The sequence below is a fragment of the Petaurus breviceps genome, unplaced genomic scaffold (assembly GCF_028583685.1).
Source record: "Petaurus breviceps papuanus isolate PSGF00001 unplaced genomic scaffold, PetGlider_PUasm1.0 220, whole genome shotgun sequence".
In the NCBI taxonomy this organism is placed as follows: domain Eukaryota; kingdom Metazoa; phylum Chordata; class Mammalia; order Diprotodontia; family Petauridae; genus Petaurus; species Petaurus breviceps.
In genome coordinates, this window is record NW_027185876.1 from 5980372 (window position 1) to 6003370 (window position 22999).

The window sequence follows — 22999 nt, forward strand, 5'->3', positions numbered from 1 at the left end:
ATATCACTAAAATTTGTCCTTGGGGGGTGGGGCTAGGTGGTGCAATGAACAAAGCACTAGCCCTGGAGTCAAGAGGATCTGGATTCAAATCTGGCGGCCTCAGACACTTAACACTTACTAGCCACATGACCCTGAGCAAGTCACTTAACACCAATTGCCCTGCCTTCCCTCCTCCAAAAAGCAAAAAAAAAAAAAAAAATTTTTTTTTTAATTTGTCCTACTAATTTTTATAAATAGATCTTATTTTTTTCTTATTCCTAAGTTTGGTGATAACTTGTAGAATCATTAGAAACACTTGCTTCAATGACACATTTATCTTGAGACGGGATAAGCCAACAGAAAGAGGCTGTCTGGTTGGTACCAACTAACACATAAAGAATTTTTTGTTCAGATTAAAAAAAAAAACCATGGTGAAGAAATGTACTTATTTTTCTTTTCCAAAGGATACTTGGTATTTTACGATCTTCATTGATAACAATCAGATCTGTGAAATCTCGAGAGATACACTGGGGGATTATTCTTTTCAGAGCTAGTCCTCTTCGGTAATAAACATGTGAGTTTGGTATAACAGTGGACAGCTGTTCGCAGAACCTCACTGTTCTCTGTAAAACAAAACTTTTTAAATCTCTTATGATGATAACAAAGAATCATACAGTAAAGTAAGACAAAAACACTACTTCATTCCTGCACCACAGTTGTAGAATGGCAATCCAAAAAACAGCCCTCCTTAACCTTCTTACTCAGGATTCCCAGGATCTCATTATTTATCTTATTCACAAAGGGGAAGCTAAGTGTTAAAGCTAATGAATATTAAGAGTCAGGAAACTAAACAAACAGGGCTATTATCAGATATTTTATTAAATATGTTTACCCCACGAGGTCTGTCTGATGTGGTAATAAGAATCTTGGGAGAAGTCTGTCTGCTGAAATGAGAAGCAAATTCATCTGTAGCTTCATCGTAAGCAACCTAAGAACAAAAGATGCATGAATTTACAAAATTGTGTAATGGCAAAAATATGATAATGACCTAAAGCAGAGAAGGAAGTTTGATGCCAAAACAAAACAAAAAACAAACCCCAACAAGAAACCCAGAAAAGCTTGGCTGTTTAGGTCAATTTGTTAAAAACAAACACTTATTCATTTTTTTTCTCTCCATTCAATTTTGGATCCAGCTGAGTGTCTAATTGCAGTTTCTGCAAGACACATACATATAAGTATACAGATATACAGTTCCTATGGGTCAGCTCTATAGGTCATCCACTGGACACTAAACATTTTTCTATCTTTTTTGAGATTGTGAACGAAGGAATGAAAAGGAATTTTTTTTTAAACAACCCTAAGTGTAGGGATAGCAAAAACAAAATCAAAGAGCCCCTGCCCTCAGGGACCTTCATTCATTCCAAAGGGAAAGACAACACACCCAGGAAGTGCTGACCAGGGAGGGGCAATATGCCCCACAAAGTTGTACAGACTGACACACTCATCCAGGAACAGTGGCAGAGCTGAATGGATCTTGGTTCTGAAACTGGGGGTGGTGAGTGGGGGGTGAAGATGTACATTACAACCCTGGAGGTGATAGCCAGAGAGAAGCTGGTGAAGTAAAGCCCAGTGGGGGCGGGAGGGGCCATCACACCATAACATCCAGGGCAAAAGTTCCTTGACTCCAGCTCGGTCTCTGGAATGGTGAGCAAGGTAGGTAGAGAGGTGTGAAGGAGGTGGGAGGGGAAAAAGCTGAAGATTGTAGGTCCTACATAGGTAGCTCTGTACGGTTATCAGCATGGTATCATGCACAAATGGAGCATGAGAAGGACCTCAACATCTACAGGGAAGTCCTTTTCCACTTGGATTTCGTGTTGGACTTCCATGGCAATGGCAAATTTCTTAGCAAGTTCATATCTGTTTTATGCGTTGCTCAACATTCATAATCAGAGGATTCAACAAAATTATTTGTTGTATTTTTCACAGACATTTCCATGAATCTAACATATGCATGGAAGACTGATCAACCAAATCAAATGTTTTGCTTTGTTTTTAATAGTCAACAAACAAGCACCCTGGGATCTTTTATTCTCTGCAGTTTTCAGTCAAAAGTGTGACTGTAAAGACACAGTCTCCCAGGCCACCAGTCCGTTTCTCTCCTTCCCAGAGCCATCCTAGTCAAACCAAGAACTGGGCCTCTGTTTTCATGCCAAGGCCTTCCTTGCCCAATACTCTGGATGCCTATCTTGGACTAGACCCACCCCAAACTGCCAGTTCCTACCATCTGTCTGGACTCTACCAGGTTTTATCTTTCCCCGCTCCTGCCTGTTGTGACCAGGGCCTCCTAGAGCTCATAGGACACATCACCTCAAGGCTGGACACTGAGGGAAGGCCTTGAAAAATCTCATCACCTGACTCCCTACCTAGAGACTGCTCTTCCGTCACTGATAATCAGTTTCATCATGGCTATCTGCTATCTTTTCTTCTATGTTTTACAGAATACCAAGAAGTGTGAAGCAGAGTCTAAATGTATATAGCATGATGGGGGTGCTATGATAGATGGAGATGCTATGATGGAGAAAACTGTTATACAAAATCCAGCTGTGTCTTCCATATTTGGTCTGCTTGATGTACTTGTTTCATTTAAAAACATTTGGGGGATGATCTGTATTAAACTAGGTATAATACTGAGCTTTCTGCAAACTCATGCTCCCTGCCTGCTTCTTACTGTTTCCTGAGGCAGTATGCACACTTTTGTCACAGGCATCATAATGCTGCTTACTCACAACATGTGAAATCAGACTGAATTCTTCTCTCTTCTTCAGCCCCTCAACCACCAGGTGCCAAGTTTTATCCACTCTACTTTCACAAGCCCTTTGAGTGGGAGCACTGATTGTGGGGACCATGGATCTGGGTTTGACTCCTGGTACTGTTGGTCATTTAACCTCAGAGAACCTCAGGTGTAAAGGACGATGTTCTCTCTTCCAGTCATAAACCCGTAATTATGATCCCTTTCCCTCACACCACCACCACTCCAGTGCAGGCTCTTGTCGCCTCTTAGCTGTAATAGACTCCTAACTAACTCCAGATTTTAGATTTCTCTACTTTCCAATCCATCACCTACAAAGCTGGCAAATTCACGTTTCTGATGTACAGGTCCCACCATGGTGCCACCATGCTCAAGAACTTGCAGCAGCTCATCAGAAGGCAAACTCCTCTGTCTGGCAATTAATGCCCTTTTCTTATCACCTCTACGTTCCAACCAAGCTGGCATCTATCTATGACATTCCAAAGCCTATCTCCCTGCCTATACACTCCCCTTCCCAAAGTGCTTCCCTCTCAGTACCTATGATGGCCTCTTCCAGAATGAGCTCAAAGCCATTTCCCAAGATCCTTCCTGATCTCCCCGTTGTTATCGCTCTCCCTCATCCCCAAATTATTTTCCATTTGCTTCTTGCTGCCCATGCTGTATCCTTCAAGGAGAGGGTAAACTCCATGAGGCTGAATTAATTGTGTCATCTCTGACCTCCTAGCATCTAGTTTGAATACACAAGGTACCATGGAACAAAAACTTCTTCTAAAGACCTTTGAAAATGAGTTTGTAGACCAAACTTCTTTTGCTGTCTTTCTCTATTTGGCAAGGAAATCAAATGTCCACTGGCTGAAGCAGATTCTAGGCCCTTCCGTCCTCCCTGTCATTGCAATTATATTATATCACAAACTTCCTTCAGAAATGGCACTAGTTCCAATGTCTGTTCCTTTGATCATACACCAATTGCTTGTTTAGATAAGTCAAGTTGGTAATGTTTTAATTGTACAGTTAGATGATGTCATTTCTACACTTTTTTCTAACTTGACATTAGTTTTGATCTTTGCTTTAACAAGTCAATAGTTTGACTGTACACAGAGAGCCAACTGAGAAATGACTCACAGGAATAACCAATCGCTTTCTGGGGGAGAATCAATTTTCACCTTTTTCTGAGTGATCTTATTTAGTGGTTGTCACAACTTACCTCCAGACTCTTCATAGTGAAAATATTCATTAGTTCATTCGTGTTTATATTTTAACAAGTGATAATAATGCGTGAATTATATGCCTGTCTTGAGAGGCTGATTATCAGGCTGGCTGCAAAAGCAAATAAGTTTTTTGGCTACAGCTATTCTCAAAGACTAAGCTGAAGAGGCAACTGTGATCTGCTCAGACGGAGTCCATGTGGAAAATGATGTATTTCTTGAAATTCAAATTGATAATACTTTGAAAAGTTACTTATAATACTTCTGATCACATCCTACCTCCCAGCTAATTTTGATTAATTTTCAGATCCTTCCTACCTCTTAGATCCTATGACCTCCTCAGCTTCCATGGGTTCAAACCATCACTTCTATGCAGATGGTTCCCAGATCTGTATTACCCAGCTCTAATCTCCCACCTGAGCTTCAATCTGCCTCTTTGAGATCTCAAACTGGATGTTCCATAGGCATCTCCAATTACCACCATCCTAATTCAACTCTTACCTGGACTGCTGAAATACTATCCTTCTGGGTGCTCTCTTCTTTCATCCCCATCCATGACTCTACACAGTTGCTAAAGTGATTTGCATAAATCTGTCTGACCATACTGTGGTTCCTTATGGGTATATGTGAAGGGAATAAGTATTCTTATAATGTTTACTATAAGTAAAGGCACTGTGCTAAGCACTTTGCAAATATCTCATCTGATTTTCATAACTTTGCAGGTTAGTGCTGCATTATTATTACCATTTTACAGACAAGGGAACTGAGGCAAACTGAGGTGAATTGATTTACCCAAGGTCACACAAGGTAGTAAGTGTCTGAAGACAGATCTGAATTCACGTTTTTCTTCCTAACAGCAGGACCAGCACTCTGCCCCTAGCTGCCTTATTCAGGATCAAATATAAACAACTCTGGCATTTAAAATGTCGGACAAGTGGCCTTTCCCTATCTTTCTACTCCACATTTCTCTAGTCCATCCATATGGACTGCTTGCTGTTCCTCACACATAACAGCCCTTCTCCTGTATCTGTGACTCTTCCCTAGCTGTGCTTCCTGCCCAACATGGTGGCTCCTCCTTTCTGCTGGTTTCTTTTCCAGATGTACTCAATTCAAGCACTCCTTTCTGTAAAAGGCCTTCCCTGGTTCCACTAGGATTCCAGGCCTCTCTCTCCCAGGTTATTCTGTGTCTTGTGTCCATCTCTCCATCCACCCATGCTGTCATTCCCACTAGGGTGCGAGACACTTGAGGAAAAGAACTGGTTTGCTTGTCTTGGTATGCCCATACTTAGCATAAGGCCTGGAACACTGCAGACCCTTAAGAAACACTTGTTAATTGCCTGAATATCTAAAATCTTGTGGGAGGAAAAAATAGGCCCTAAAACTAGTCAAACCATCTTTAAAGAATTAAAAAATGTCTTAAATTTAGTATTTCAATAAAAAGTTGTTTTTCTGATAAAACCTTACTAAATATGTCGCCACAAGTTGAAAATTATGTTAAAGTCACATGTGCAAGGGCAAATTTGACTCAATATTACACATACCTTGACACCTTTCAAATCTTTCAAACTACTTTTTTGAGTTCTAAAACTTTCTGTTGTAGACCTTTGAACTAGTGGTGACACACATAGTTTTGCTTCTATACAGTCAAAATTCAAAAGGATTTCCTCTTGGATATTTCATACTTAAGAAACATTGCCACCAATTAAATGAAGGCCTGAGCAATAGGCAGGCTTAACTGAAAGAGTATCATGTTTTCCCACTCAATTCTCAGCCTCTGTTTGAATAAAAGTCTTACCTAAGTAGACTATACAGCAAAAGCATATGCTTAGTATATCTTAGAATCACATTCATCTGTAACATCCTTAACTACGGATTCATTTGTTCCTGGTTTCCAGCACAGATTTTAGTTCACTGTGAATCTTTATTCTTTAGACTTTATGAGTTCTAGTATTTCTCCAGGCATCAAAGTCCTCTGCAGCCTTTCTCCCACCATTAGGTTTAACTGCTCTGACCACATGTAACCATTCTCACTCAGTCACATGGAGTAGTAGGCACTTGATTCAGGTGTACCTTTTACATACTTTGGAGTTGATATCTTTTGAAAATGATTATTTTCAACTTGCATATCTTTATTTTGGGACTTATATTTAGTGAAAATCAGAAAAACAAGTTTTATTGAAATACTAGATTTTAAAGTTTTTGATTTCTTTAAAAAATTGTTAACTATTTTTGGCCATTTTTCCTCCCACAAGATTACAGATAATCAGGCAATTAATAACTATGATGACTACTGAAAACATTTCTATCTCCTATCACCACACTGTCTTTCCCTATCTGCTGATATTGTCAGAGGGAAAAGGATCAGACCTTCAAAATTTACTTGAATGTTCATAGCACAATTACTCTCTGTATCTCTTTCCCAAGGAGAAGAGCATCTATCCATCTAACAATCTTTCTATCTTTTCCTCTTCACATGACAACCTTACTCTTAGAAATCCCTTCTTCTATAAAAATATTTAAATTTATTCTCAAACACTTTCACAAAGAAAATTAAAAACAAGCCATTTTCTAAAAGACTTTATTTATTAGATTATCATCATTAGATTATTTAATTTATTATTTCATTATTAATTAATTTATTTATTATTGTTTATGATTATAAAAATTATTTATTATTTATTTATTATTAAAAGACTATTTATTAGAGCATCGCTTTTAAAAAAAGGTTTAAGCAATGTTTTAAAAACTGAAACTAGTTTCACTACAATGGTTCCACATAGTAAAAGATCAAACTGCAAAATCAGCCAAGGCTCTTTTACCAAACCCAAACTCTCTAATGATACCCCTGAGTAACAAAATGTTTGAGGGAAAACAAAGCATTAAAAGACAAACATATCTCTCAAGTATAAGATATGGGTTTTATTTGATTTTGAGAATAAAACTTTAATATCCCAGTTCATGAGAGGCCACACCCCCAAATCTAGAAGATCTGGGTTTGGATTCTGCCTTTGACTCATCCTAACTGTATGATCCTGAGCAAGTGACTAAATCTCTCAATGAAACATTCTGGGACTATTAAGTCAGAGAACATCTGCTGATCTACATGAGTAGAGGGTGTCCTCTTACCCAAGAATTCGTTATGCCAATGAGATCAAAGTCCAGATACAAAGACAAAAAAGAGTCTCAATCTCCATACATAATACAATTTTAAGTACATAATAATCCAACATCAAAAAATTCTACAAATGACATCAAAAAGTGAATGCAAACACAAAATACTATAGGCTTTTAGAAAACAGAAATATGTTTGTTCTATGGCTAAGTCAACAATGAATAAATATCAAAATATCAAATACAACAATCTGAATAACTGGGTCAACTGAATACCTTGAACAGCATTTTGGTTTTAAAACTGAAAAGCAGCAGAGTATAATAAAACAGAAAGAGTACTAGTTCTAGGATCAAATCAAACTTCCCATATCTATTAGCTAAGACACAACAAACAAGTCCCTTAATCCATCTGTGACTCAGTTTCCTCCTCTGTAAAGTAAGGGTTATATAACCTGCACAAACTATCTTAGAGTTGTGAAAATCAGTTAAGATAATTTAAGTAAAAGGGCTTTGTAAACATAAATAGCAATATATATATACATGTAAACTGTCACCTAACAAATAAAATGCAAGGTATGGTTACCCAATTTTATGTAAAATTCCTAAAATTACCTCTTCATCATTAGGATCGACTATTGTCTCATCATAAATCCTCTGGTTTTCGATGGTCTTGGGCACTGGTTTTGGTGGTGCCTAGGTTAAAAAAAAAGTATTGATTTTCAAACAGACATACTTTACATGCACATTTCTGTAATACTAATTTTAAGGGTGAAGGCAATTTAAATATGAAAGCTGTCCCCAAAAGAAAAACCCTATTATGGCCATTACTTTTATTTTAATTCCTCACTAGATTAAGAAGCAAAATCCCCAAATAAGATACATTTTACCTTCTTCATGGTAGCATACCTCTAGCAGAAATATTAACAAAAATGAAAATGATCAAAACTTGGCAGCAACAGTTTGGAAACGAAACTAAGCTAGGATCTGGATAACTAATCACCAATAAGATAAGACAAAAGGCAAGAGCCAAGAAGAGAAAAGAGGAAAACCTTGTGTAACTAACATCACTGATAAAAGTTTACTATGAGAAATACATAAACAACTTAAAACAGATACACAGACAACATCCAGATTCCAGTGTATTTGTAATCACAGGCCCACTTACCAAGTTAACTAGTAACTTAGCCTCCTCAGGTCTCAGTTTATTCATCTGTAAAAGGAGGGGGTTGGAACATGCAATTTCTAAATTCCTTTTCAGTTCTATACCCATTATCCCATCCCCTCCTGGCTCTCCTGAAATGTTGTTCCAACCCTTCTTTCTAACATACTTTGAAATTCTCTCCTTCAACTGGCTTCTTCTCCTCAGATAACAAATATGTACAGGTCTCTCCATCCTTTAAGAAAAAAAAAGCTTTTCCTCGACTCTGTCTCTTCATGCTATTGCTTGCTCTCCTTGCTAACGTTCAAACCATTACAACAAAATTCTTAAACCTTTCGTGTGTCAAGGACTCCTTGGGCAGTAGTGTGATGAAGCCTAAAGAACCCTATGCAGAATCATGTTGTTAAATGCATAAAATAAAATTTAGAGCTTTATGAAGGAAATATTGAAACACAGTGACCAAAATATTTTTTAAACAGCTAGGGCACAGATTACCAGGTTAAGAATCCCTGCTCTCAAAAGAGAAGTCTATGCTGACTGCTTTCCCTCTCAAACTTCATATATCCAGAGTTCATTACCTCCTCCCTCCTCTCCAAATCCTTCCTCTTTCAAATTTCATTCCTGTTGAGGGCACCACCATCCTCTCAATCACCCAGGTTTTGAAACCTTAGTGTTCATCCCTGAATCCTCACTCTTACTCTCTCAATAGCCAATCAGCTGCCAGATTTGTCATTTCTACCTTTACAACCTCTTTCATATGTTCTCTTGTCTTCACTCACACATTCACCACACTAGTTCAAGACCTATCAGTTCCTGCCTGGACTATTTCCAAAGTCTTCTAATTGGTATCCTTGTTGCGAAGCTCTCCCCATTCCAATCCTTCCTCCTTTGGGTAGTTACGTTACCAATGTGATTTTTCTAAAGGTGGAGTTGGACCACCTAAACCCTGATCAGCATTTCCTCTAAAATGAAATGGTAATGTACCATTTGGCTTTTAAGACTCTTCACACCTGGCCTCTCCCTAACTTTGAGTCTTCTCACTCTGGACTCCCATTCCACACACTACAATACAGCCATATTGGCCTAGCCTACTTGCTGTAGGTCAACCATGACATGGCTCTACTTCCATCTCTGGGTCTTTTCCCACACCATCCACCACCACTAGGATGTTTTTGCCGCCTACTTCCACCTCCTGACATTCCCAGATTGGTTCAAGGCTCAGCTCAAGTGAGATACGTTCTGTGGGAGGATTTTCTCAGTCACTTGGGCCTCCCCCCTCTAAGGACACCGTTCTCTTACTCTGTAAGCATCGAGTAGGTCTTCGCCTCTCCTGTTAGAATGTAAGCTCTTTGAGGGCAGCGGCCTATTTTTGTATTTTTGCCTTTCGTTGTATCCCCACTGCACAGCACAGTACCTGGCACACAGTAAAAGCTTAATAAACGTTTGCTGATTAACTTCATCTTCACCCATTCACTCCTTAGGCCCTTACAAACTAGCTTCGGCTCTACCCTTCTAATACAAATTCTCTTGACTTCAATGCAACCCAATTAAACAGACTATCTTTTTTTTTTTTTGGGGGGGGGGTCCCTCATTCTCCTTGACCTTCCCAGCGAATTAAACACAAGACTTTTATATCCTCTTTCCTATATGACCTCTGGCTCCTGGCTCCTAAATGTGAGCATTCATATCACATCAAATCAACAACCCATTTGTTAAGTACCTACTAATGTGCCAGGCATTGTGCTAAGAAAGCAAAAAACAAAACAAAACAAAAACAAACCCCAAACCCAAAAACCCAGCTCAGTCAAATGGTGCAGACAATCTGCAAATAACTGCTACAAAAAAGGGAATGCACCAGCCTAACAGGGATGCCTTTCTTGCTCTAACATTCATGTCTTTGAAGCTCAGTCCTTCCAGCTTCTTCTCTCTATCTCCTTCCAGACCTGATTCCAATGCTCTGTCAGCCCCATCCCACTCCAGTCCCACATATCTCACCATCTGCTAAGGGGCTCTTCTTGGAGCCTCATTTTTGACATTCCCCATACTGAACTTTCTTTCTTCCAAGCCTGTCCCCTCCACAAGTGTTCTATGTCACTGTCCATATCCTCCCAGTCACCTAGGTTGAAAACCTTTTGGTCATTTTAAAACTTCCCTGCTCCTCCTCCACATTCTCTCAGTGATCAAGTCCTAATATTTTGTGCATCTGTCCCCTCTTCTCTACAGTGACCATAACCAGCTGCAGCAACCCTTTAGCTGGCCTTCCCACTCCTTACCTGTCCCTTATTCAACGCATCCTTTCCCTGCAGCCTGTATATACCAACTTTCAGTATACCCCTCAGACACTGGCACTCCTTCACTCAAAAACCTTCAATGACTCCCCACTGCTTACTAAACTTTTAGTTTTCTCCCAATAGAGCAACACGCACACAGTAGATGCTAATAAATGCTGAATTTGATGGACTAAAATATGAACTTCTTATCCTGGAAGGATATCTGGCCCCACCATAAACTGATTCCAAAGAAACCTTCTATCTTTATCTCATATTACTCCTCCTTCAAATACTCTACATTCAAACCAAAACTATTTCCTACCCCATATTTCTATCTTCACCTTTTGAAGTAAATTAATGTTGTTCCCATTCCTGGAATGTATTCCTCTACTTCCCTCCCATTTTTATCTTTTGAAATCTGACACTTCCAACAGCACTTCCAAATCTCAAATCATACCATAAAGCAGCAATCCTCAAAAATACCTGATTATGATTATAACTAAACAAGGAAGAAACAGAAATTAACTGATCTCCATAACTACCGTGTTTCCCCGATAAGACCTATCCCGAAAATAAGCCCTCCCCTTACTGTGTAAGATTCCTCTAAAATAAGCCCTCCCCCGAAAATAAGCCCTATTGAGATTGCTACTGTAGTGAAGGTGATCCCCTGCGCTACACGCTACATTATGGTACCCTCTGTATGCACCATCCCCCCCTCAGTGAAATGCACGCCGCGCTCGAGCTGCATCCAATCAGAGCTGCAGCAGTGAGTACATCATCCTGTTCTTCCCCAGTGATTTGCTTATTGAATAAAGGTACATTTTTTTGTTCACATTTACCTGTTTATTAAAATTGCTGTCAATGTTCATTAAAATAAGCCCTCCCCTGAAAATAAGCCCTCTGGTGTTTTTCTGTCCAAAAAATTAATAAGACAGTGTCTTATTATCGGGGAAACACGGTAAGTGTTCAAAAGAACCCCAAAATGAACATTTCTTGGGAAAGTTCTCCGTATCTGATAAGAACTATAAAGGAAAACAGAAAAGTAGAGTTTGGCAGAAATTAGGTTTATACTAGTATAGCATACTATATATCATCCTAAATTCAAAATGAATATGCAACCAGAATATAAGAAGTTAATACCATACAATGATCAGAAGAGAACCATATCATGAAACTTTAACAAATATGGCTGGGTGAAGGTTCTTAACAAAACAAAATATAAAATAGGTCATTTTGATTACATGAAATTGAAAAGTTTCTGCATGAACACTATCAATGCTACTAGAGTAAACAGAAGCTATACACTGGGGAAAATGTTTGCAAGTATTTTGTTAAGTGTCTGATATCTAAGATCTAGAAAGAAAAAACAAATATTATGCTATTCCCCAATGGGGTAAGTGGTCAAGGAGTTCTTTAAAGAAAAATTTTAACCTATTGGCAACCATGTGAAAAATTCTCCAAATGATTGATAATAAAAGATATGCAAATCAAAACAATTCTGAGGTTTCACCTTATATTCAGCAAACTGGTAAAGGTGACAAAAGATGGGAATAGTTCATGTTAGAGTGGATATGAAAAGACTGACACATTAATATGCTGTTGGTAGAGCTATAAGTTGGTCCAATTCTTTTACAAAACAATTTGGAATTATCTTTAAAAAGTGACTGAAATGCCCTTTGACCCAAAGATACCACTGTGAGGCAAACACCCCAAGGAGGTCAAAGACAAAGTTTCCATATACAACACAATAGTCAGAGTAGCATGTTTGTGGAAGCAAAAACTGAGAAACAAGTATGCCCATAGTTTTAGAAATGGCTATAAACCATTGCAGGGTTTATGAATGTAACAGAATATCACTGCTTTGTCAGAAGTCACCATTATGAAGACTTCAGAGGCAGATTCACAACAACCACGACAAATGGAAAGAACAATAAAAACCCCCAAATGAGGGCTGTCCTTTGAGTGATCAGGTTTGTATCTAAAGAAGACACAAGAAAATGTATGGCCGCCTCCCTCACTTCTCTACAAAGGTGGCACCATGGGCAGGGATGGGGCGCCACATGCACTGCCAGGGTGAGGCAGCACTTCTGTTCCACACGTCCTAGTACCTCCACTCTCTTGCTCGACAGCATGTTTTCACACCACTGTCAGGATGCAGATTTAGCCACATCATTCTGCTACTCAACAATCTTCAATGAACTAATGAGTAAAATTCACACCCATCTGCCAGGTAGTCCAGGCCTTCTTCAATCTTGGTCGGCTTTGGCTTTCCTACCTGCCTCAGGCCTTTGTGAGAAGTGCTTTGCAAACCACAAAGCGACAGAAACATGTATTAGCATCTTTATTACTTCAGAGAATTCCTTTCTATGTGTTCCATTCTGTAGCCAAATAAGACTGTCTGCCAAATACATGATGAACTTTCCCACTAGTCAATCTCAGAATATTCTTCACCTCCCTCCTCAATTGTTGAACTCCTACCTGCATTTTTTAAGTTGAAATCAGAAGCCATCTCCTGGACCAAGTCTTCCCTGATCCACACCATGGACCTTTCCCCTTAGATATTACAAAAGACTTTATTCTGTACCTGTTCTAATAACCAAATCTATCAGGTAGTGACCTGTTTTGATTCCTGCCCCTTTTCTAGGCTGTAAACTTTAGGAAATATCATATCTATTAATTTTGTGCCCAGTGGCCACATTTATTTAGTTCCTATCATGTTCATAATAAAGTATATTCAGTCTGTTGAGTTATTTCCAAGCACACAAAATAGAAATCACAAAAAGTTAAGGATTGTATTTACCTTATCTCCAAGTGCCTCTCTCTCTTTTTTAAGTTTTTTCTTAGCTGCCAATTTTTCCTAAAGGACAAAAACAAATAATGAATAAAAATTATATCAGACATGTAAAGTAAAAATTATCAGATTATTTAAATAAAGCCCTGAAAATAATCACTGTCAGCTATGAAGATGATACAACTTAGTATTATTTTTTTTGCCTTTTTTTAGAGGGCAATTGGGGTTAAGTGACTTGCACAAGGTCACACAGCTAGTTTTTGTGTTAAGTGTCTGAGGCCAGATTTGAACCCAGGTCCTCCTGACTCCAGAGCTGTTGCTCACTGAGCCACCTAGCCACCCCTTAGCATTATTTTTAAAATACAAATTTCAACTCAAAATAATGACCATATATATAAGACAAAGCATTGTTTGACCCATGAAATTAAGATTTAACAGTAATCCTTTACTAATTATCTTTCTCTGATTCAGCAACATCCACCTTTCCTTTATTCAAATTCCAGAACTCAAATCATTCATCAGTTGCCTACTATGAACCAAGCATTTTCTATTTTTCTCTTTACAATTAAGTGTTTTGGGCTCTTCTCCATCATGGGAGGTAACATGGTACAATGGAAAGCATTCTGGGCTTAAGACCATTTGAAGCCCACCTCCAAACCTTACAAGGTGGGTGACAAGGGTAAATGACTTGATGTCTCTGAGCCTTAGTTTCTCCCTCTGTAAAATAGGGATAACTACTATAAAATCCACTTCCCAGGGATGTTGTGAGAGTTAAATGAGATGATGTATGTAAAGCAATTTACAGATCTTGAAGTTCTATATAAATGTCTGATAGTGGTGGAATGATGGTGAGTCACAAAATTCCCTGCAGTAACCTTCTTTTGCTTTTTAGTCTAAGTAGATAAAAATTCTGCAGAGAAGGCTTGGGATTTTAAATGTCACGAATTGTACTGTGCTTCTTAATTCATTGCTAACCTTTCTAGAACTAGCTTCGGCAGATTTTGCTGAAGGAGAGCATATCATAGAAGCAACATTTCAGTTTATTTTAAATTCTGTCCACATTTCAGTGTCACGCACTTAGCTAATGGGTAGCATAGGATCATAGATTCAGAGCAAGAAAAGGCCTTGGAATTCTAATCCAGCCCCCTCATTCCATAACGAAGGAAGCTGAGTTTCAAGAGAGGCTGCAATCTGCCTATGGTCACAGAGGTTGTAAATGAAAGACCTAGGTCTCCACAGCCTTCAAATCTAGCTTTTTCTGCTACAATCACCTACTACCTAAACTAATGCCTCTGATTAGACTTCTGTTTCTAATTCTTCCTCTCTCCAACTCATTCTCCATACAGCTCTTAGAAGGAGTTAAAAGCATAGTTTAAAAGCATTAAAGTATAAGTTAAAATCATTAAAGCATAGATTATATCCCAAGCATAGATTATATTCCCTCTCTACTAATACCTAGTACAGTGACTGGTATCTAATAGGGATTTAATAATTTGCTGATTGCCACACTCCTTCCTTCTCAAGAAGTTCTAACTCCCTGTGGCCTTGAGAAGCAAAACACAAACTCCTCAGTCTGGAATTTAAGGTCCTATTCCATCTGATTGTAGCCCCTTTTGCATGTTTATGTCATATTCCAAATCAATCCAACCCAAAAATGTTTCTTAAGTCCCTAATACATAAAAGGTACTGTGATAGAAACTAAACATACAAAGACAAAATGAAAAACTAGTGTCTGTCCTCAAAGAGTATGTAGCATGGAATAGTAGTTAAGAAGACCCCTGTTTGAATCTTGCCTCATACAGTCACAATCTGTGCAACCTCAAAGTTACTGCTTTGAATAAGGTAAAAAGGGAGCAGAGGCAGTAGAAAACAGCATATTAAAAACATTTTCATGTGAGGAAATCAACTATGAAGGGAAACACAGCAGAGAGAGAGAGCATCCAGGTTGATCTAGGGAGTGACAAACAGAAGCTAGTCTGTCATCAAAATACACTACATACCACCTGGACAGAAAGCAAAAAGATAAGGAACATGATAGAAAGTCATGACATAATAAGGATGGGGACTCTAATTATCCAGACACTGCTGGAGCTATATATCTCTGCCAAAAACAGAGCAGTTAAAAATCTCTCTCACCTTAATGATAATTACAACCTTCAAAAGAACGAAAAGCAAATCAATAAGGATGAAGTTGACTATTCTGACCAATAGAGAAGAACTGGTTGCTATGGTGGAAATAGTTGGCATCCTGCAAGAAAACATCCACCAGCATTTAGAGTTTATGACAGAGGAAAGGACAGATAAGGCAGAGTTTGGCAAACACCCTAGCTCCTGGGGAAATGAATGTGAAAGGGTTCAGAAGAAGAGTAGTTAGTATCTCATGGACTAAAATTTGACAAGGGAATTCAGTTTGGGAGAGATGGGAAATTCTCAGGAATGAAATCCTCAGGACTTAAAAGGAAACAATTCCAATGAGGAAGAAAAATGGGAATTGTCTATAGAACCTGATACAAATGTACACAAAACTCACCAAGCAACTTAGACTATAAAAAGATATATAGAGAAGACAGACAGAAGATGACAAATGAACACAAATTTGTGGCAAAGCACCATAAAAACGGTGTCAGGAGTGCTAAGTTTCTGAATAAGCAGAGGCTGTTGAAGAAAGCAAGACCAACAAAAAGGTTTTTGCTTTTTTGAAGGGGTTTTTTTTTTAAGCTTTATTAAGGGAAAGAAAAAGATCAAAGAAGAATTAAGGCTGCTACTTTGAGTGGATAGGATTATAATTTATGATAGAAAGTAGGCTACTAAGCTCTTACTGTGAGACTGTTTTCTTTGCCAAAGAAAATCATTTGTGGACAGGCACGAATGGGAACAAAAATGGCTAATAGGGAGGTGACAGTAAGTGGATGGGGAAGCCAGGGGGCGCCATAGTGCATAAAGTGCCAAGTCTGGAGCTGGGAAGACTCAACCTTCTGAGGTCAAATCTGGCCTTACACACTTCCTAGCTGTATGACCCTGGACAAATCACTTAACCCTGTTTGCCTCAGTTTCCTCATCTATAGAATATACTGGAGAAGAAAACAGCAAACTACTCCAGTATCTCTGCCAAGAAAACTCCAAATGAGGTCACAAAGAAGTGGGCACAACTGAACAAGAAGTAAAGGGATAATAAGATAGCACTTAATGTTCTTGATGAATTGAATTCACCTGCCTAAGAGGTAGTGGAAACAGATACGGATTTGGAGTCAGAGAAGGGATGGGAAGTGTCCAAGTAGACCATTCCAGGAATCTGTATTTGGCCTTGTACCATTTTAACCTTTTTAAGCAATGGACTGGATTAAAGTACATGGCATCCTTATCAAATTTGCAGAAGAAACACAGTTGTTAAAAGACTGCAAACAGTGGTTGAGAATTGGTAGCCAAAAAGATCTTGCTAGACAGCATATTGATAATGAATAGGATTAAATTTAATGGAGTTCAATCGATCAATAAGCACTTATTAGGCATCTACTATTTGCCAGGCACAATGATAGGAGCTACAACATAAATACAATGAATGAAAAAAATTCCCATTCTCAAGTTTTATAGTCTGATGAATTTTAAATACAAAGACATGTTTCAGGTTGAAAAAAAAAAAGATTCAAGACGGCAGGGGCATGGTTAGACAACAGTTTGAAAAAATCTGGGGGTTTTAATGGCTGGAAAACTCAATATTAGTCAACAGTGTGATATGGCAACCAAAAAAGGAATAGTTTCTAGAAAAAAAAAAGTAATAGTCCTGCTATTACAATCCACTCTGCTCAAGTCACACATGTGTTTTAGTTCTGGGGATCAAATTTTAAGAACAATGATAAACTGAAGCATCAAGAGCCCAGCAGAGTGGTGAAGGGCCTCAAATCCATGCCAAAAGGATCAGCTGAAGAACTTGGGGATTTTTAGCCTAAAAAGAAGCTTGAGGGTGGGGGAGATAGGACTTGATAACTGTCTCCAAGTACCTAAGTGGCTCTCACATGAAAGAATTAGATTTGTTCTGTTTGACACCAGAGAGCAGATCAAAGGGCAAAAAGGAATCATTGAAAAGAGGCAAATTAGGATTGACCATAGGAATATTCTCCTAACAGTAAGAACAACCCAAGAGCAGAATACATTGTTTCAGAAGTGGTGGTACTGCATATCTCCATCACAGAATATCTTCAATAAAAGACTAGTTAACCACTTGTTAGGTGATTTTATTACAGTTTCTTTGATGGCCTCCCAGGTCCTTTCCAGTTCTAAAATTGGGATTCTATAACTATGTGTGAATCACAACCTAAGCCTCAGTTTCCTCATCTTAAAATAGGAGTAATAATGCCTCCCACAAAGAGTCATGGTGAGGATCAAATAAGAATGTGTATAAAGCACTTCATAAACGTTAGAGAGCTATGTAATTGTCACCTATTATTTCCTTCTGCTGGTAAAATATAACACACAGACAAGTATAAGCATCATCATTTCAAGAAGGAAAAGAGTACTGGAATCAAGGAAGCCTTCTGGAGGTAACACCATGGACCAAGTCTCAAAGGAAGCTAGAGATCTCAAGAGGTAAGAATGGAGGGCGTTCCAACTAAGGAAGGGAAGAAGCATTCGCATAGCACCTACTGCTATGTGCCTGGCACTGGGCTAAGCGCTTTTACAAATTTGACCTCATTTGATCCTACAACAGCCTTGCAAGGTAGGTGCTGCTATTACGCCCATTTTACAATTAAAGATAGTAAGGCAGACAGAAGTTAGCCAGGGTCACACAGCTATTAAATATCTTCTGGATTCATGAGTCAGCAATCTAGCCACAAGTCACCAGCTACTTCTGAGGGAGGAGAGAAAAGGCTAAGGATGGAGAAAAAATGATAGGAGAACAGTAATGTGATATAAACTGGAAAAGTTGGCTGGGGTCAAACTGTGAAGGCTCCAAGTGGCAACAGGGAGTCAGTGAACTTTATTTGAGCAGGAGTGACAAGACAAAGGTTAGGAATATTTTAATAGCAATATTTCATATGAATTAAAAGGAAAGATTAAAAGCTGGATACCCAATTAGGAGGCTGTTGCAAATGTCTAGGGTAGAGGAGGGACTGAATTAGGGTGATGGCCACGTAAACGAATAAAAGGGTTAAGAAGTTGTGGAGGGGAAATAGCCAAGATGTGCCAATTGACTGCATATGGAATATGTGAGAAGGAAAAGTAGAGGACTCCTGAGTTATCTCAGACCTAGATGACTACAATAGCCTTCTGGATGGTCTCCCTCGATCTGTCTCAAGTCTTTCCACTCTCCAGGATACCCTTCACTCAAGTGACAAATTAGCCTTCCTAAAATACAGTTCTAGCCACATTATTCCTCTATTCAATAAATTCCAGTGGCTCCCTGATTCCCCCAAGACCAAATATAAAATCCCATTAAGCTTTTGAAGTCATAGCCTGGTCCCTTCCTACCATTCCAATCTTCTTATACCTTACTGTCCTCTACATACTCTACCATTCAGAAACACAGGCCCTCCTTGCTGTTCCCCACAAAACACTCCAACTCCCAACTAAGTGCTTTTCATTAGCTGTCCTCCCCAAGCCTGATGCCATCTCTTCATGTCTCAGCTAAAGTTCAACCTTAATGTACTGTCATGCTATTGCATCCCCTGAGATTTTCTCCAATTTGTCCCATGTATATCTTGTTATATATAATTGCTTGCATGTGGTCTTCCCCCGTTAGACAGCATCCCATGCTGTGGGCAGGGATTATTTTTGCCTTTCTTTGTATCTCCAGAACGTAGCACTGTGTCAGGCACATATTAGGTGCTTACTGAATGTTTATTAAGATTATAAAACTAGGAGACCAAAAGGATTGCAGTACGCTAAACAAAAATGGAATTTTGGAGGAAAACCAGATTTAGAGGGAAAGCCAAGTTTTATTTCAATATCTTAATTTCAAGCTACCACCTAGACATCCAGTTGGAGATACCAATAGGCAGCTGGTGAAGTAGAGCCTGGAACAAGTAGAAGAGGTCTGAATATAGAGAACCAGAAGTCATATGCATAGAGATAATTGAAACTGGTGCTCAGAATATGAGTAAAACAGTGATGGCCGATGTGAGAATTTGTTTTGCTTAACTACGCATTTTGGTTACAAGGTTTCTGTTTGTTTTTTTTTTTTTCCATCAGAGGAGGGAAAAGATGGTAGGGGGAAGATTGGGACTGGGATCTACTACCATCACTAAAAAATAGAACAGAAAGGTGGCCAGAAGAAATCATGAACAGGACAGCTTTGGAAGTACTTGTTCTATTACAGACTTTAAAATCAATGTTACCTCTATTTAACAGTGTTGTTCTCCAGTGTACATGGAAAAGTGAAAATATATCAGTCCCTGCCCTCAAGGAGTTTAAAATCTAGCCCAGGAAAGAAACATACATATGTAAGAAAAGCAAATCCTACCTAACATTCAATTTCATGTCCAATCCTCTCCTCTCCTATAATGCTTATTTTAATTTGGTGTTTGCTAAAATTCTTAATAAAAAAAAAGTAACACAGTTTCTGCCTTCATGAAGCTTCTAATTTAGCCATGGAAGATATGTACATATATAAGTATGTACAAAACCAGGGATTCTAAGAACTAAAGGTGAGAAAGGAGTGAATTCCGGGCCTAGCAAACAGCCAATGCAGAGGTACAGAAATGGAGTATTCTGTATGAGCAACAGTAAGAAAGCTTGTTTGACTGAAACATAGTTCACATGAAAGTGAATGAAGTATAATATGGCTGCGAAAAGTAGGTTGAGGAAGGCTTTAAACACCAAACAAAGGAGTTCCTATTTGGTCTCTGAAGTAACAGGCAGCCCCTGGAGTTTATCGAATTGGGGAGTAACAAAATCAGTCCCATCCCTGCCTCATTTGATTTTCACAAAGTAATGTGAGGCAAGTACAACAGATATTATCATCTTCATTTTACAGAGGAGGAAACTGAGGCTAAGAGAATATTTTAAGTGCTAGAAAATGGATTTGAACCTAGTCACTCCTAAGTGACAGTTGATACCTGGGGTGTAAGCAAATAGTCAGAAAGCACTAAGCTGCCCTAGATAAACCAAAGTCCTCTGGCCCAGATGAACAACATCCTTGTTTTGAAAGACCACATAAATTTGATTTGGATGCCCCACTAGTGATTACTGAAAGATGATGGGAAAAGGTGAGGGTACAACAAACTGGAAAAAGACAAATGTTATCCCAATTCTCAAACAATGAAAACAAACAGAGTCTGAAAATTATAGGTTTTGTAAACTTGGCTTTGAATCCTGGGAAAATGCTAAAACAGATCATTAAAGAAATGGTCAGTGAACGTGTAGGTCAGGGAGTAGTAACTAGAAGAGCCAGCAAAGTTCCATCAAGTACAGGTCATGACTGACTACACTCAAATAGATGAGGGGACTGCTATGAACGTAGCTTACCTATACTGTAGCCAATCTTTTGACAAAGTATCTTACACTATTCTAGTGAAGATAAAGAGTTATGAATTAGTTAATATTACAATCAGATGGATTCAGAATTGGTTAGATGTTTGTGGACTCCTAAGAGCAGTTGGGTAATGTGTGACTTGACAGGAGGACTCCAATGCTTGATTCCAGGGATTATCAATAACCTGAATAAAGGCATACATGCCAAACAGAATTATTATCACTATTGCCAACATTCACATAATGTTCACTATGCCCCAGGCACTGTACTATGCACCTTACAAATACTGCCTCATCTGATCCTCACAACAACCCTGAGAGGTAGGTGCTCTTACTATCATTCCCATTGTACAGATGAGGAAACTGAGGCAAACCGAGGTTGGGTGACTTGCCCAGGCCAAATCTGAATGCAGGTCTTCCTGACTCCAGGCCCGCACTCAAACAGTGCGGATCTGTCACATCTGCAGATAACACAAAGCTAGGAGGGAAAGGTAACACCATGGATGACAGAACTGGGACCCAAGGATGTTGACGGGCCAGAGCTTTGGACTGAATCCAACAAATGAAATTCAACAGGGAAAGCCGAGGACGCAGCTTCCAAAACCAGCTTCAGAAAGGGAAGGTGAGGGAGGGCGTAATTAGAGACTTGTTCAGGAAGAGATCTGGGAGTTTCGGCAGACTCGAAAAAGAAAAGCTAATGCGATCCCAGCTTCCAGGACTGCGGCAGGTGTAGACCCGCTGCACCCATCAGACCTCACTTTGGGATACCAAGGTCTAAGAGGAGGCCAGCTACAGGCGACCCAGGGGAGGGGGGCTGGGTCTGGAATTGGAAATTCCCGAGTTCAAATCCCGGCTCAGAGCGTGACTAACTGTGTGACTCTGGGCAGTCACTGATCCTCAGTCTGCCTCTGTTTCCTCGGCTGTAAGACGGGGCTAACAGCAGCCCCTGCCCCGGGGAGGCTGGAGTGAGGGTGGCCGTGGGCCCGCAGCTGTCAATGCTTTTATCCCGGGAGCTGAGGGAACGCCCGGGCTGCACGGGCTGCCGGGCCTGCCTGGAGGAGGGGGAGGGAGGTCCCCGCACCGGTCCTCAAGCGTTTGAGGGGCCGTCACGTGGAGGTCCGAGCCCGGGAGGACGCTCCAAGGGGCCGGACGCTGCCCGCACACCAGCAGCCACCCCCGGGCCACGAGTGGGGCAGGCCGACTTCCAGCTGCTGCTGCCCACCCCCGGCGAGGGGCGACCCCTTCGTCAGAAAGAGGAGGAGGCCGAGGTCCAGAGTGGTCCTCCCAGGGCCACCCCCCGCCCCGCCCCCCGGCCTCGGGCACCTTTCGCTGCTGCTGCTTCCAGCGCACGAACATGAAGTGGCGCCGCTGCTTGTTCTTGATCTCCGAGATGCTGAAGCCCGGCGGGAAGGCCGCGGGCCGCTGCTGGGGCTGCCCCGGAGCCCCGCTCTCCGTCGCCCCATCTTCGGGGGCCTCCCGAGGGTCCTCGGCCGGAGCTTTCCGCTTCGCGCCCCGCCGGTCCTCGCCTCCGGCCCCGGCTTCCCCGATACGCGCCATGCTTAGGCCTCCGGCCCGTGGGCCAGACCGCATGCACTTCCGCTTCCGGCTCCAGCTGGCGTGCACTTCCGGGTCACCGACCTAGGCTCGGGGGCTTGGAAAAGAGGAGGGGAAAGGAGTAGAGGGGGAGGGGAAGAGAGGGAAAGGGAGGAAGGAGGGGAGAAAAGAGGAAGAGAAGGTAGGGGGAGAGGTGGAAAGAAGAGGAAAAGAGAGAGCAAGAAAGGAGAGGGAAGGAAGAGAGAGGGGGCTGAGGAAAGGGGGAAGAAGGAGAAGAGGGGGGGAGGGGGAGGAGAATGGAAGACAGGAAGTCCTGGAGAAGGAAGAGAAGAAGGGAGGGGGGAGGGAGGGAAGGGAAAAAGGGGGGGGGGGGGGGGGGGAGGGGGGGGGGAAGGAGTGAGGGAGAAAGAGGAGGGAGACGTGGAGCTGAGAGAGGAGAGGGGCAGGTTCTGAGTTCTGGATCCTCCCCTGCTGTTCTGGTCACCTCACAGGCTCCCTGGGCGCATAGTTTCCTCCTTTATAACAGAAGCAGTGGGGGGGTCACGATTTCTAGACCATCACTCTACACGTCTGCCCCGTCATCTCTAAACCTGTGGTCCTGGGATCTCAGGCTATCTAGTCCTAAGTATATCACTCAGCCGCCCCCCCCCCCCC

At 40.6% G+C, this 22999-nt stretch overlaps 1 protein-coding gene across 1 annotated transcript in view; it reads right to left on the reverse strand.

Moving 5' to 3' along the window:
- Nucleotides 1-22404, reverse strand: part of RPF1 (ribosome production factor 1 homolog) — a 34647-nt gene extending 12243 nt beyond the window's left edge. The window contains exons 1-5 of the mRNA XM_069094602.1: nt 22115-22404; nt 13334-13390; nt 7717-7797; nt 872-967; nt 449-602 (exon numbers count right to left, since the gene is read on the reverse strand). Coding sequence (XP_068950703.1) covers nt 449-602; nt 872-967; nt 7717-7797; nt 13334-13390; nt 22115-22381 — 655 coding nt within the window. The 5' untranslated portion in view covers nt 22382-22404. The remainder of the gene's footprint in view (nt 1-448; nt 603-871; nt 968-7716; nt 7798-13333; nt 13391-22114) is intronic.
- Nucleotides 22405-22999: the final 595 nt, after the last annotated feature.